At 39.7% G+C, this 13,062-nt stretch overlaps 1 protein-coding gene across 2 annotated transcripts in view; it reads left to right on the forward strand.

Moving 5' to 3' along the window:
- TRPS1 (transcriptional repressor GATA binding 1) overlaps positions 1-13,062 on the forward strand; it is a 206,312-nt gene that overhangs the window by 23,674 nt on the left and 169,576 nt on the right. The window contains exon 1 of one of the 2 annotated variants that reach the window (XM_058806639.1): positions 10,771-10,780. The exons of the other annotated variant lie outside the window; for it this stretch is intronic. Within the exon in view, the coding sequence (XP_058662622.1) occupies positions 10,771-10,780 (10 nt within the window). Of the gene's footprint in view, positions 1-10,770; positions 10,781-13,062 lie in introns of those variants that run through there. 2 annotated transcript variants of the gene reach the window in all.

Consider the following 13,062-nt stretch of genomic DNA (forward strand, 5'->3'; position numbering starts at 1 on the left):
ATGCACCAAGTTAGTTACTGTGACAGTGAAGCTGATAAATCACGTAGAAATTTGATTGTGCCAATTCCACTGGGTTTTGGAGCCTGAATTTTGCTATATTTAATAAGGGCTTACATAAAGTCATCAAAATATGCCAGACCTTAATTTCACTGAAATAAAACTAATTTCTACCAGGTAAAAAGGTAAATATAAATATACAGTTTAATTCTAATAGTGCTCTTCTTTAGCATTCATATGTGGACATAAGGAAACAAAAAATTGATTAGGCTTCCAGCATTTAAGCAGTCTTTTTATTTGGTAGAAAAATATTCCAAAGATAGGATTCTCACTTAGCAAAGGAGGTTCCTGGATAGAAGAGGAATTTACCTCTTTGGACCAGTTCATCTGGTTTCTGTATGGTATGGTTGGTTTCTTGTGCATTTTAAACATGTTTATAGTCATTGCGAACTAGTAACTGCTTTTCTAGTGTGAACTCCTGTGTAACACAGTGCACCAAATTCTAGCTAGAGCGTAGCTTCTGCTGGGTAATATAAACGCTGAGTATCAGTAGTGCAGCTGACAGAACTATAGTTTCAAAGCATTTTAATGACAAGGAGAGCATTATAATCCTCCTCTGTATGTATCTTAATGAATCAGTTTGCTTGCAATAATGCTTTAACTTTTCTGAAGACAGCACTTATATTTCCTGCTGCATAAAGATTAGTTTCTCCTGAAATTTTCTTTTCCCCCTCTCTTCTTTAAAAGAGACATTTTAACAGTTCCTTCAAGGCCTGGCTTATTTTTGTTCCTCTGCTCTGTCAGGGATGACTTTGTATTCCCTGTGTGCTGGCAAGGTGGGCTGCAAGTGTGCAGAAGCCATCAGCCAGGCCAGGAGTGTGGCACCTGCCCCAGGACCTATAGTATGGTCACCTGTCCTGTCGTCCTTCTGGGTGGGGAGTAGGTACTGCTTAGGTTTGGAGGCTTTTCAGGTGTTGTGACCCTTTCCTGGCTTGTTCCTAAAGATGGTTCCAGTGCTGGTTGAGTTTGCAAAGGCAGAGAAGGAAATGGGAGCTGGGCTATCCAGAGGAGAAGTGAGCTCCTTTAATCCAAGCCTGAGTTCCTCTGAAAGGCACACTCTGACTGGCCCCCTGCCAGCCCTGGGGTGTGAGCAGGGCATTTTTGGCCAGTGTGGGTGCAGGGAGCGGGCAGGGCCTGAGCCCACAGACAGTGGTGAAGGGCTGGGCAGCATCCCTTCAGGTCCAGAAGGGCTTAACCCATCATACAATTGCACATTTGGATTCTGGATCCTGGATCTGCCCGTGGCACCCTGCCCTTGACTCAGTGACAGCTCTGCTCCTGATGAGAAATGTAACCAAGTTTTCCTTTGAACTTTGTCAGAGTTACCTTCTCCTCTGTGTGCTTGGTGGTGGAAATCTTAAGTGTTTGCATTTTGTCACAAGCAGAAGCAAAACGTCACTATATTTAAAGGGCAAAAGGACCATCATGTATTGTGTCAGGCAGAAACAAAATGCTGGAAGGGACTGCCAAATCAATGATTATCCAAGAGCCCTTGTTCTAGCAGACAGTACGTACTGCAAATAAATAAATAAACAAATAAATAAATAAATAAATAAATACATGTTTAAATGCATTTGAGTGCAGCAGAAAGAAAAAAAACAATAGTAATATATTGTGCTAGTGTAGAAGAAGAAGAAACTTGGAACAAATGGCCTGGTATTTACACAACTAAACCAAAATAATATGTGAAGGTTGGTCAGGCCCAAATGAACCCCATAAAAAGCTTTTTAGGAATTCTGAGAGTTGCATTGGTCAGTTTGACCACATCAGGCTTCTCTGTCTAGCCATCTCGGTTTTGGCATTGTGGATTATGTGAGAACAGGGGTGTTGCAACAATCTAGAGATGTGGTAGTTTCAAGAAGGAGCAAGGAGACAGGTAATATTCTTTCCCCTTTGAATTGGAGCAAAAGGTTTATTTTCTTCAGTAGAGAGAGCAGCAGACATCACCCATTATCTGTTTAGTTTCATCCAAAGAGATTAAGTTCAGTTGAAAACTATAACATGCAGACTTTTAATGTTTTGTGTTACAAAACAAAATTTTAAAAAAGCTTTTTTTTTGGATGACCAGAAAGGTGTAGTCTCAAAATGCCTGAACTTGATGTATCAGTTTCTATCAAATCTCTACAGATTCTATCTCTACAGACTGCTGTCCTACTCAGACTTTGTGCACAATTTGCTGAAAATAACTTTACCCATATTTTTTCCCCACTTTTAAATGTAGCTCTGTTAGATTCTTCTGGCAAACCAGTGCTGGCAACTTAGGGTGTGTCTTTTGTGAAATCTGTGTAGAGGGCTTGAGAACTGCCTTCTCATTGCATTTTTAATTTCTAAACTGCCTTCAAAATACAAAAAGAATGTACAATGGCTGCTTGAAATATGGCACAGTCAGACATACAAGTGACTGGTAAGACAGTAGATAGAAAGCATGGCTTTTTTCACAAAAGGTTTCTAGTGTTACAGTAAATTCCTGCTGCCCAAGTAAGTAATACATATCTTGTGTTTAGTTTGAATGCAGAAGATAGTATGTTTTTAAAGCTGTTGGCCTTAAAGGGGATGCAGAAGGTCACTATGAAAATAAAAATATATAAACAAAAATGATAGAGAGAAAGAATTAACTTTTGCCCCAACTGCTTTTGAGGAAACAGTGCCCTTGGCATGTACATTCTTAAGGAATAGTGGTAAGGCTGTGCATACCCTGAAAAATGGATTTGTGTATGCTGTCCTGAAGTTCTGTGGGAATTGTGAGCAATGGGTAGCTCTTTGAACATCAACCACAGTATGTAATCCTTTTTATGAAGTGACCCACCTTTATCCGAAAATTAGGTAGAATTTTTCTGCCTTGACAGCGTCTGGTAGAAGGATGTTTCATAGCCTCACTGCTTTGTCAGTTAAAACCCTTCCTTCTCATTTTCAGCCCAAAGTTAATCATGGCTAGTCTATTTGTTCTTATGCCAACTGGATCCTAAGCTTTTCCCTCCCTAATGTTTACCTGCTGCTAGCAATTGTGTTTCTAGTCTAAATGAGCTTCACTTCACATGTTCATAAAGAGCCACATCTTCCATATCTTCATTAATTTTCATTAACCTTTCTTGAACATTTTAAAATGTTGTTTTTAATGCAGTATCATCTGTGACATAATTAATTACCTGTTTATGCTCAAATTTTTTCCTGAGACACAATGCCTTTTAAAGTGTGATTTGGGCTGGTTTGTATTTGTTGTCTACTACTGTGTTGTTTTCTTTATTTTTTTCCTTCTTCAATCACTGTTTATAAAGTGTGAAGGATTGTTATTTCACAGAGATTGCACTCTTCCCTATTAGTTTTCATTCCCACATTCAATACAATTTTCAGTAGTTTTCTGTATATCTCAGTACTTCTCTAGATTGAAGGTATCATAAAACTTTGTTATCATTCGGTTTCCTTAGTATTTTCTGTATAAACACTTGAGTATTTGTCTTGTTAGCTCATCTGTGATGCAGCTGTTTGAAATAAGACTTTTAGACCCCGATGGACTAGTTCAAATGAAAGGAAGTGACTTGAGAATAGTGTAGAAGAGTTTCAGTCTCTGCTTTGTCATTTGGCCTCAAGGCCAGGCTCACTTCTTGATGAGTGTTACAAAAACAGTGTAAACATAGCTGTGATATGGCTGTTGAGGAGTGGGAGTGATTAGTGTATAATGTTGATTTTCTACGGATGCAAAGGAAATTATGAGACCATGTTTACTTGCCTAACCATAGATCTGCCTCTCTTATTTTAATCATCTACTATTCTATTTAGGGAGTCAAAAAAAAATAATAATGAATAAAATGGCTTTATAAACTAGAACAGAAAGTGTCCCTTCAGTATTGCTGAAAGGTGGAGTGCTTGCAGGAAGCATAAGCCAGTGCTGAGCAGTTGCTGATTGTCTCCTGCAGACCAGACTCTGCAGTTCTGATCTGGATGGCGCATGTTGCGTTTTGTCTGCTCGCTTGAGTTTCTACTGATGGAGTCCAAAATGCTGAGGAGAACGGTGCCAAACCAGATTTTCTGACGCGCACTCGGGATGTTGCCAGAGTGAGCATTTGGAGCTGGGAGCTGCAGAAGAGTATCCCACAGTTGGGATGTACCCACGATCTGATGTTGGATTTTTCTCATGTAGCAAAGCAAATAAAGTGTCAGGCTGTCTGCTTCAGAAATACTGACTGTTACCACAGTATCTTATGCTGATAGATTGTTGTTGATGAATCTTTTGAGTATTTGAGAATTCATTTTCTATCAGTGCATTGCAATAATTTTCTTACTTTAACCTTTGTATATTTATAATTACAGGAAGCAGTTTAACTGGCAGTGAGAAGCGTCTGATTCTTTCATGTGGCTTCGCTGTTTCCAGCTTGCACAGCATTGCTATGGCAGTGTGAGCTTGCACGTGGTCTTCCTTTTGCTCATCTTGATGCCTAAACCATTGACACTTCCTCACTTCTTGAACCCCAGTTACAGTGGTCACATGCCAGTTCCAGTATAGCCTAAGATGTATTTCATTTTGCTGGGATCAAAGATCAAATTTTCTTGTGATGTTGTGAATTCAGAGCAGAATGCAGGGATCTGCAGAAAATTATTAGCAGCTGTTTACCTGTATAAAGGACACAGGTTAACTTGAAGGGCCTGAGTGTGCAATTAAATGTGTGTACTTACCTGCCATGTAAACAGAAGTCCCTGACTTTATGCACTCTTTCTGCAGTTGAAATAAAAGGTGCTATCTCTTCTGTTTTGATAGATCTTTTATAGTGAATGTGAATGAAATCAACAGTTACAATGAGATTCCAAGTTCCTATTACCCACATAGGTCTTTAAAGAAAGGAAAAAAAAGAAAAAAGGATATTTCTTTAAATCGGAACAACTTTTAACTCTACCTGTGATAAGTGTAGCAGGGGGTCTTTATTCCACTACCTCCAGTGGACTTGCCATTTCTCAGTTTATAGGATGTTTTGGTTGCTGATTTTAATATTTTCATAAAGTTTCTAATGTCCAGTCTCTCATGCATCCTCATTTTTTTCACCCAAATATGATGTCTCATTCTTTTTGTGTATTTCCAGTGATTTACAGTCATGATTCAAATTGAAACATAATGAGACATTAGGCATTGATATGTCAAGCTGTTAGAAGGACGCAAGGGAGATGGTAATTTTCAGTAATTTTAGAGTCTAATCAAGTGTGTGTTTGTTGCCCAGATTACAGTGTACTCATGAATTATTCGAGTTCCCTTCAGCTCAGAGGCCAGTAGAGTTCTATGTAGGCAAAGTTCAGTTGGAGCTTAAGGAGCCACGTTTTTTTCCTCTGGGGTTTGCAGCTTCCAAGCCCCCAGTGTTTCCCACGGCAGAGTTTGGGAAGCGAGAAGCAGCAGGTCATGGCCCAGGTGGTGTTTGAGGCAGCCCAGCACAGGCAGACAGGCCTGCAGCCCCGCCGGAGCCCTTGCTGCTGTGGGAGCGTGTTGCTGCCACCTCCGTGCCTAACCTTTAATTATCCCCGGTGCTGTGAGTGTGATGCAGAGTTATTTGTGCAGCTGGAGTGAGACAAGCGTGCCATCTTGTGAGCAGGCAAAATGGCAACTGCTGTGGATTCCGCTCTGGGCAGATGAAGCGTGAGGGTTATGAGCGGAGCTTTTGGGTGTTTTTGTTTCATACTCAAAGGAGATCCAGAGCTTCAACAACTTAGAGTGTAATAGGATGGGAAATCAAATTGATTCTTTAGATCTGGGAGCCATAAAGAGAATTATTTTTCTATTTATAGGCCAAGGCGTAGCAAGATGGTATGGGATTCAGTGATAACAAGGTTATTTTTTTAAAAGAGACTTGAGTCTATGTTTGGTTTAATCAGTAGATTTTGATGCTGGAGAAGACCCAAGTACTTCACGTACTTTACAAATACATTTGTTTACTGCAGTCTCTGTTCTTTAGGTCATATATGCATATATATGCTCTTCTTGTTATCTACATACAATGCTTGTATGGATGTCTTCTGACATTAAGGTTTTTATCTGTGATCTTGGGTTGTTCTCATTACTCACAAGAAGAGAAGCCACGGCCAAATTATGAAGATAATTTCTAATTTCTCTCATGTATTCTTATTCTTTCAATACATACTGCTTAACAAAAGAATTGTTTAAGAGATGCTTCAATTTAATTGGCTGTGATTTCATCTCTGTCTTCTTCAAAGGAAGTCATCTTTGCTGTATAAATCCGGTTGTACCAGATTTCAGGGAGTAAGAAATTTATAGCTAATACTAATCCCTAAAAGATGACTACATCTATTGTGAAACATTCTCTACAGAATTGTCACAGTTTTGGGGTCCTGTATCAGTTACTCAAGTAATTTTAGAAGTTGGATTCTCTCCTGACTGTTAATGGTACAAAGTTCACTTTTGTAGCCTTTTGTCTTGATGTCTATCAGATGAAACTCTTACAGGAGTAATTATTTACTCTTGACTAGTCCCCCTTTTGGGAAGAATTTGCATGCTGATATGTGGATGAAACATTTTTTTCTTGAGTTGTTTGAAAAAGCAGTTGTGGATGTTCTGCAGCTATTCATAGGAAAATTAGAAGCAGCCCCCCTAACTTGGATTGATTATCACGGGGAGAGCAAACAGCAACAGATTATTGATGGGCAGCAGCTAGATGAGCAGAGTGACATGATCTGTACTCAGGCAACTGGCTCACATTTGCCAGTCCTTTTATTTATGAGTTGTGGTTATCTCACCCCATCCATGTTGGACTCTCAGCTTCTGCACCTAATTGGCTGTGTTAATTTGTAGTCCGCACCTTCAGATCTCAGGTACATCCCAAATTCCTTTGCACAAGTTGCAACATTACTTCAAAGAAGGTACTGTTGTAGCCTCTGCAAGTAGTTTTGGGTCTTTTTTTAGACTCCAAAATGCCAGTGAACCCAGAAGTTGCTTTAATAGTTGTTTTCTTTGTAAGTGAGAACACGGCAAAAGCTTTCACTTTTTGTGGGATACTTCCCAGTCCAACAAATCAGCTCAACATCATTGCTGGATATTTCTTAAAACTAGTGAGGTACTGAATTGGAAATTGAGGCGGCATGAAGGCAGCTCTGAGGAGGAAGACAGGAGCAATGTGGTAAGGCTTGCGTACATGGGATTTTTGAGAATGGAAATATTAGTGTAATCTGTGGTTGTACCTCTCTGTAACCTTTAGAGAGGTAGTGATATATATATTTTTAAGAAACATTCAGGTGCATTATTTCTGGAAAAGAAATATAGTGCCCTACTTATTTCAAAATGTATCTTCAATAGGAATAAAACAACTGTTCAGTTCTGTTCGTCTCTTCAGACCGAAGATTTCTACTCTCATTGGTAGTTTTAGTTTCTGTCTCTATGTTGCTGCGTGCAGATTCTGCCACCTATGCCGCACTCGTGTTTCTGAAATTACATATTTACCTACCAGGGGAAAAAAATTAAATCTTCTTTTGTATGTGTTTTATGATCCTGGCAGATTACTGATGTTTAAATTAAATTTCTGATGTCTGCATGGTCCAGGCTAATGTGAGGGCTTTTGGCACCACCCCTTTGTGCAATAAAGAATCAAAGCCAGTAGCGTAAGAAATCTTCTATCAAAAGCTGAAAGCTAGATTCATAAAATCACTTATGCAGGCATTATGAGATTTTCCCATGGAAAGTTTATGTGGGAGTTTGGGAAAAACTGATTCAAGAACAGCATTATTTGCACTATATATATTCATCTAGCAGTCAGCAGGCTGGTGCTGGCATCCCTTGCCAGTTTTAAAGGGTTGCCAGCACTCACAAAGCTGCTGCAAAGCCACATCAGCAGAGTATCAAGGACTCTTCTTATTCTGCGCCCTCTTTCCCCCTTTTCTGACCAGAACTGAAATGGGTAAAGCAGAGATCATGCTCCTCAGCGAATGCATGTTCTCAGTGCTTACGGCTTTCTGAAAAATGCTGCTGTTTTAAAACTGTTTCATAACAAATGATTAAGGTGGAAGCGCTGGAAGACTAGCTTTCTCATCAGCATTTCACTTCACTTCTCAGCTTCAAAAGAAAAATAAGAGATAAAAAGGGCAAATAATAGACAAACCACTCAGAGTGAATCTATTTGCATTCACTTTGGTCTTTTTTTTAATGTATTTTACTTTGGGTTTTTTTAAGAAAGCGGCTCTGTTTCTCAGTCTGCATGAGGACCATATGATGTGTGCTGCAAGAGTCTTTCCTTGTTAATAGGGATGATTCGAATGGCAAGGTAATTCACCACTGCTTTGGCTGGAGCTAATATTGGGCTTCAACATCAGTTCTGTAATTTCTGACAAATGGCCAAGGTTTCTTGAATAGGCACAGCTTTCTGTTTTGTGTAGAGAACACACAATCCAGTCTTTTGTTGTGGTTGCCACTGCTGTTGTTTCTCCCCCATTCACAATGGAGAGTGGGGTTATTTGTGCTGAGTGGAAAAACAGTGCCAAAATTCTGACTTGCTTATGTTTAATGTGATTTTAATTTTTGTGATAGCCATAAACAGTAAAAGAGATTTTGTAATATGGATCCCCTGTCTCCTGATCTCTAAGTCAAGAAGGCATATTGGTGATGAAAGTTTTATCTGTCACAGGCATGTCAAGATGAGTGATTGCTGGATGATTCAACCCAAATGTATAGGAACTGTTTATATAGACATTGCCAAACAATTTCCATTGCTTTTCTTTTTATCTAAATTCTTGAATAAATTACTAAATAAATTAGTCTGTGTTTGGAATGTATGGCTGTGGGATATATGGAAAGTCACAGCATGTGGGGAGAAAAAAGTTAAAATAGGGAAATATAATAATTTTGTAAACTTTATGTGAATATAGGTACATCATATATAGACTCAAGGTTCAATTTGCTGATCAAAGCATCCAAATAACTTTAGATTTAATAATGTTGGCAATGAATGCTAATATATGGAAATTGAAAAGCAGGGAGCAACAATAGCTAGCCACGCTTACCAGTATTACCCTGCAGCAGGTAGATTTACATTTTTTTGTTTTGTTTTGCAATCACAGTTTGGAAAATGTGTGTTCTTTTTCCCTTCTTCCATACTTCAGAATGTGGGTTCTCCTGAACAAGCTTAGACAAGATTCAAGCTAAACAATAGGGCAACATCAGAACCTTTGAAGGCTCAGTTTGGATGGGTACCCAAAGCCTGAGTCTGCTTTGATGTATGTGGGCTCAACTCCGGTTGCCCTTGGTTGCCCTCTCTTACCTATGTAACTTGTGTCTGGAGACTCTTGCCAAATTTTTTTTTTAAAGAAAAAAAAATTAAGGACATTTTTGCAAACTCATGTTCATCCTGATTCTGGTCTGGCTGGAAAAGTACTACAATAATGCCCTCTCCGGTGATGATTTAATATTACTGGTTTAGGTCTAGGCTGTAGACTTCTGCCTCCTTCCCAGTTTCTGAAATTTCAATCCTTTTCAAATGGGAGGACTTTGCCTCTAGTTGGAAACAAAATTATTTGAACTTTTCTGGAATGCTAGCCAAAACCATCCTCTATCTCCCTTGCATCTTTTCCTCTTGTCCCAAGTAATTTATGGTTCCATTTCACTGAGGTTTTGGGCAAGGGAACTCTGATTGCCTTCATTTCATATCACAGATCTCACCTGGCAGAAAGGGACAGCACATCTCAGACTTGCTTCTCAGTCAGTGAAGCTTTTGCCATTACCTTCAAGGGAAATAGGATCAGTCCATTGTATTCTTAATGCAAAAGAACAAATGAGTCATTTCTTGTACCCATACCTGATTGCTCTTGCCTAGGAGCCAGGAGGTCACCTTCTTTCCTCACTCTTCATCTGAAGGTAGCACTGTGCTTGCTTTGCCAGTACACTCAACTCAGATTCAGTTCTGAGTCATCTGCAAACCCTAAACTCCCATTGTCTTCAAAGGACATTTGGATTACAGAGAACACTGAGTTTACTCAGGCTGAAAAGAAATTGAAACATATGAGATTGCCACACCTACTAGAAGAGTTTGGCAAGATAGTGGTTGCTTGCCCTAAAGACAGATGAACAGTGCGGATGTGACAGATGTGCCCACAGCCCCCACAGCCCAGGAGGTCTTTGATTCTTGCTGGTACAAGATTAAGGGAAAATTCTACTCCATTGGCAAAAAGCAAACTCTAAACATTTAAAATATTTCCTTTTTTTTTTTCTTCTTTTTTTTAAGGCTTAAATTGTAGAGTGAGAGCTATAAAATGTCACCGATACCAGGATCATGGCAATGTTGACATAGAGTCTGGTCACTTTTATTGGACCTGGGGATATATAGGACTTCTTTAAAAAGAAATAGTAAAATTTTGAGATATAATTAAGGCCTACAGACCCTCTTACTGTTCAGAAAGTAAGCTGCTGTCTTAAGCATTGAGGATCAGGAGCAATTTATTTTTCACAGAAGTTGATGATTCTATTGAAAGGCAGTTGAACTTTCTTTGAAGGATCTGGTATCTCCAAAAGAGAACACCAGACTAAATGGTCCTCCAGTTTCATCTAATAGGGAATGTTCTGCATCCTATAAAGTATAACAACAGATAATTAATAGAATAACCGGAAGATTTGGAGAGGATGGCAGGCAGGGATCCCATAGGAGGTGTCAGTCCTGGCAGAAGTCAGTTACTTTATTGCAGTAAGCAAATCAGGCTGGATTCTCTCCGTGGTGCAATAACAGTGGATTGGGGAGCATGCAAAGCAGCATCAATACATAAAAATTAAACTGCTTTTAATATACAAAGCTGAGTTTAGATAAATGCAGAACAGAGAAGCAAAGGCATAATATTCTCTGAAAGTGCAGCCTTTTAATGCTGTTTTGGAGACTAATTTACATACAAATAAAATGTCAGCTTATCCCATAACTGTCATGATAAATTGGAGCACTTAGGTTTTTGCATGAGATGCTCCTTCTGTACCTTATTAAATTATGGGATGTTGGCCTTTTGCCAAGTGCTAGGGTGATGCTTCCTTTACTGAAATACATACAGGAGAGGGATACGGACCTGGACATCGAGAGACCCAGGTTCAGTCACTAGCCAAGAAGTCTGCCTGCACGTCACCTTGAACACTTTGAATTTTTAATTTCTCTGTAAATAATATTTTTTATCCATAAAATGGCAATGATGTTAGTTTTCCTGTTTCACAAGCTTTGTTGAGTTTTAATTAGTTGTCATGTATACGGAGTGCTTTTAGGTACTTGATTGGAAGTCTGGGAAAAGTAAATCCTGCTTTGTTGGGCTCTCCCATCCTAGATGGATGGCTGTGGAGGGCAGGTAGGAACAAGCTCTCTGCAGCAGGCCAGTAAGAAATGCAGAACATAAACCTGCTGTGCTCAGGGACTTGTAAATAAAAGCAGGTTTAGAATTCTTCATTTTGGTTGCAAGATAGGATACAATTCTCCTTCATGTCACCTCTTTAGATACATCACCTTTTGACTTCAGTTTCTCCTGAAAGTGTCTGTGTGATTACCCCAGGAGTGAGCTTAAAATGAAATAAGTGCCTGGAAGTGGGCTTAAACAATCTGTTTTGAAATGCCGCTCCTAAACTCTTTTGAAATGACCAAGTGTCTGCTTTATACCCATAGAAAAGGTTAGATTTATTCCAGTGGCTAGATGATTACTGAAGTGTGCTGTGCTCTGAAGCATAAGGTAATAGAAAAGATCATTGTGAATTAATTCAGTGTGAATTAATAAGAGATTTACCTGATGAGAGTTGTTTGAAGGTGATGGCACTTTGTAGCTGAACAGGATTTAAGATGCCCAAAAGTGCACCTTTAGAGATTTGAGAATGATCGATGTTGGGAAAGTAAATGTAAATGGGAAGGAGCAAGCTTGAACAGACCACAGCTCTTTCCACTTGTCTCTTTGTTGTAGGGGGAAAAAAATTGCAAACAGCCCTTGGCAAATTGGTGATCAGGGGCTAAACTGAAGAATTTAGCCTGAAAATGAAAACAGATAGGAGAGGAGGAGAAAAAACAACAGTGTTTTGCTGTAATGCTGTTCTACTAATATGATGTGTTCTTCTTCTACTAATACATTGTTTTCTTCTTGCACTTTTTAGATTGATGAAGTTATCATAATTTCAGTGGAGCATGTGGAGTATAAAATATCAAACAGATTTAATTTGTCTAATTACAATGTCTGATCCTGCCTAATTTTACTGATACGAGGAATCATGTTCTACCTTAGCAATTTCAGGCAGGAAAGAGTGGACATGCAGTTTGAGGGCTTGCAGAAAAACATGTATAGATTAAAAACTCCTTTGGAATTAACTTGTCAGTTGCTTAGAGCTGTGACATCTTCTGTCCTGTATGGTGTGTGAAGACACTTATGCCAAAGCAGAAAGGAGGTGGTCCGGTTGAAGAGGCAGTTGCTTGTCATTAGGCTTATTCTGCCCTCCCACGGTTTAGGGCCTGACTCTTGGGTTCCTTACATAAAAGGAGTTGTTCTTTCCTTCTCAGCAGAGAAAAGTTAGGGAGGACCATGTGTTGGTTGTTTGCCAGCAGGCTTGCTCTGACAACCACGAGCAAAAGTGGGAGAGAAGCATCGTGTGTGACTGCCTCCTGCTCTGTGTCCCAGCCAGAGGTGGTGGGGATGTGAAGCTGTACATCTCTTTTCTCTCATTTCATTGTGCAATGTCCACAAGGGAAGGTAGAAGAGCAGCAGCTTTGGCCAGTCCTCTACCGCTGTGTCTGAGTCTGGGGTAGTTTGCATCTAATGTAATCTAATTTTCAGTAATTTCAGCAATTTCACCTGGAATTTCCAGTGTTATTTACAGGGTTTTAAATATATATATTTTTTTAACACTTAAATTAGAAAACATGGCAGGTCTTTGCATTGCGGGCTGTAGTAATGAGCTCGTTACCTTTGAGGCTGCGCTGGGCGCAGGCCTGGGCCAGCCCGGCGGGCCCGGCTGCCGCGGAGGGTGAGGGCGGGCTGGGTGCCGCTGGCTCCCCAGGGACGGGGCCGCCGCCGAGGCGCTTT

Source organism: Ammospiza caudacuta, chromosome 1 (assembly GCF_027887145.1).
Source record: "Ammospiza caudacuta isolate bAmmCau1 chromosome 1, bAmmCau1.pri, whole genome shotgun sequence".
NCBI lineage: Eukaryota > Metazoa > Chordata > Aves > Passeriformes > Passerellidae > Ammospiza > Ammospiza caudacuta.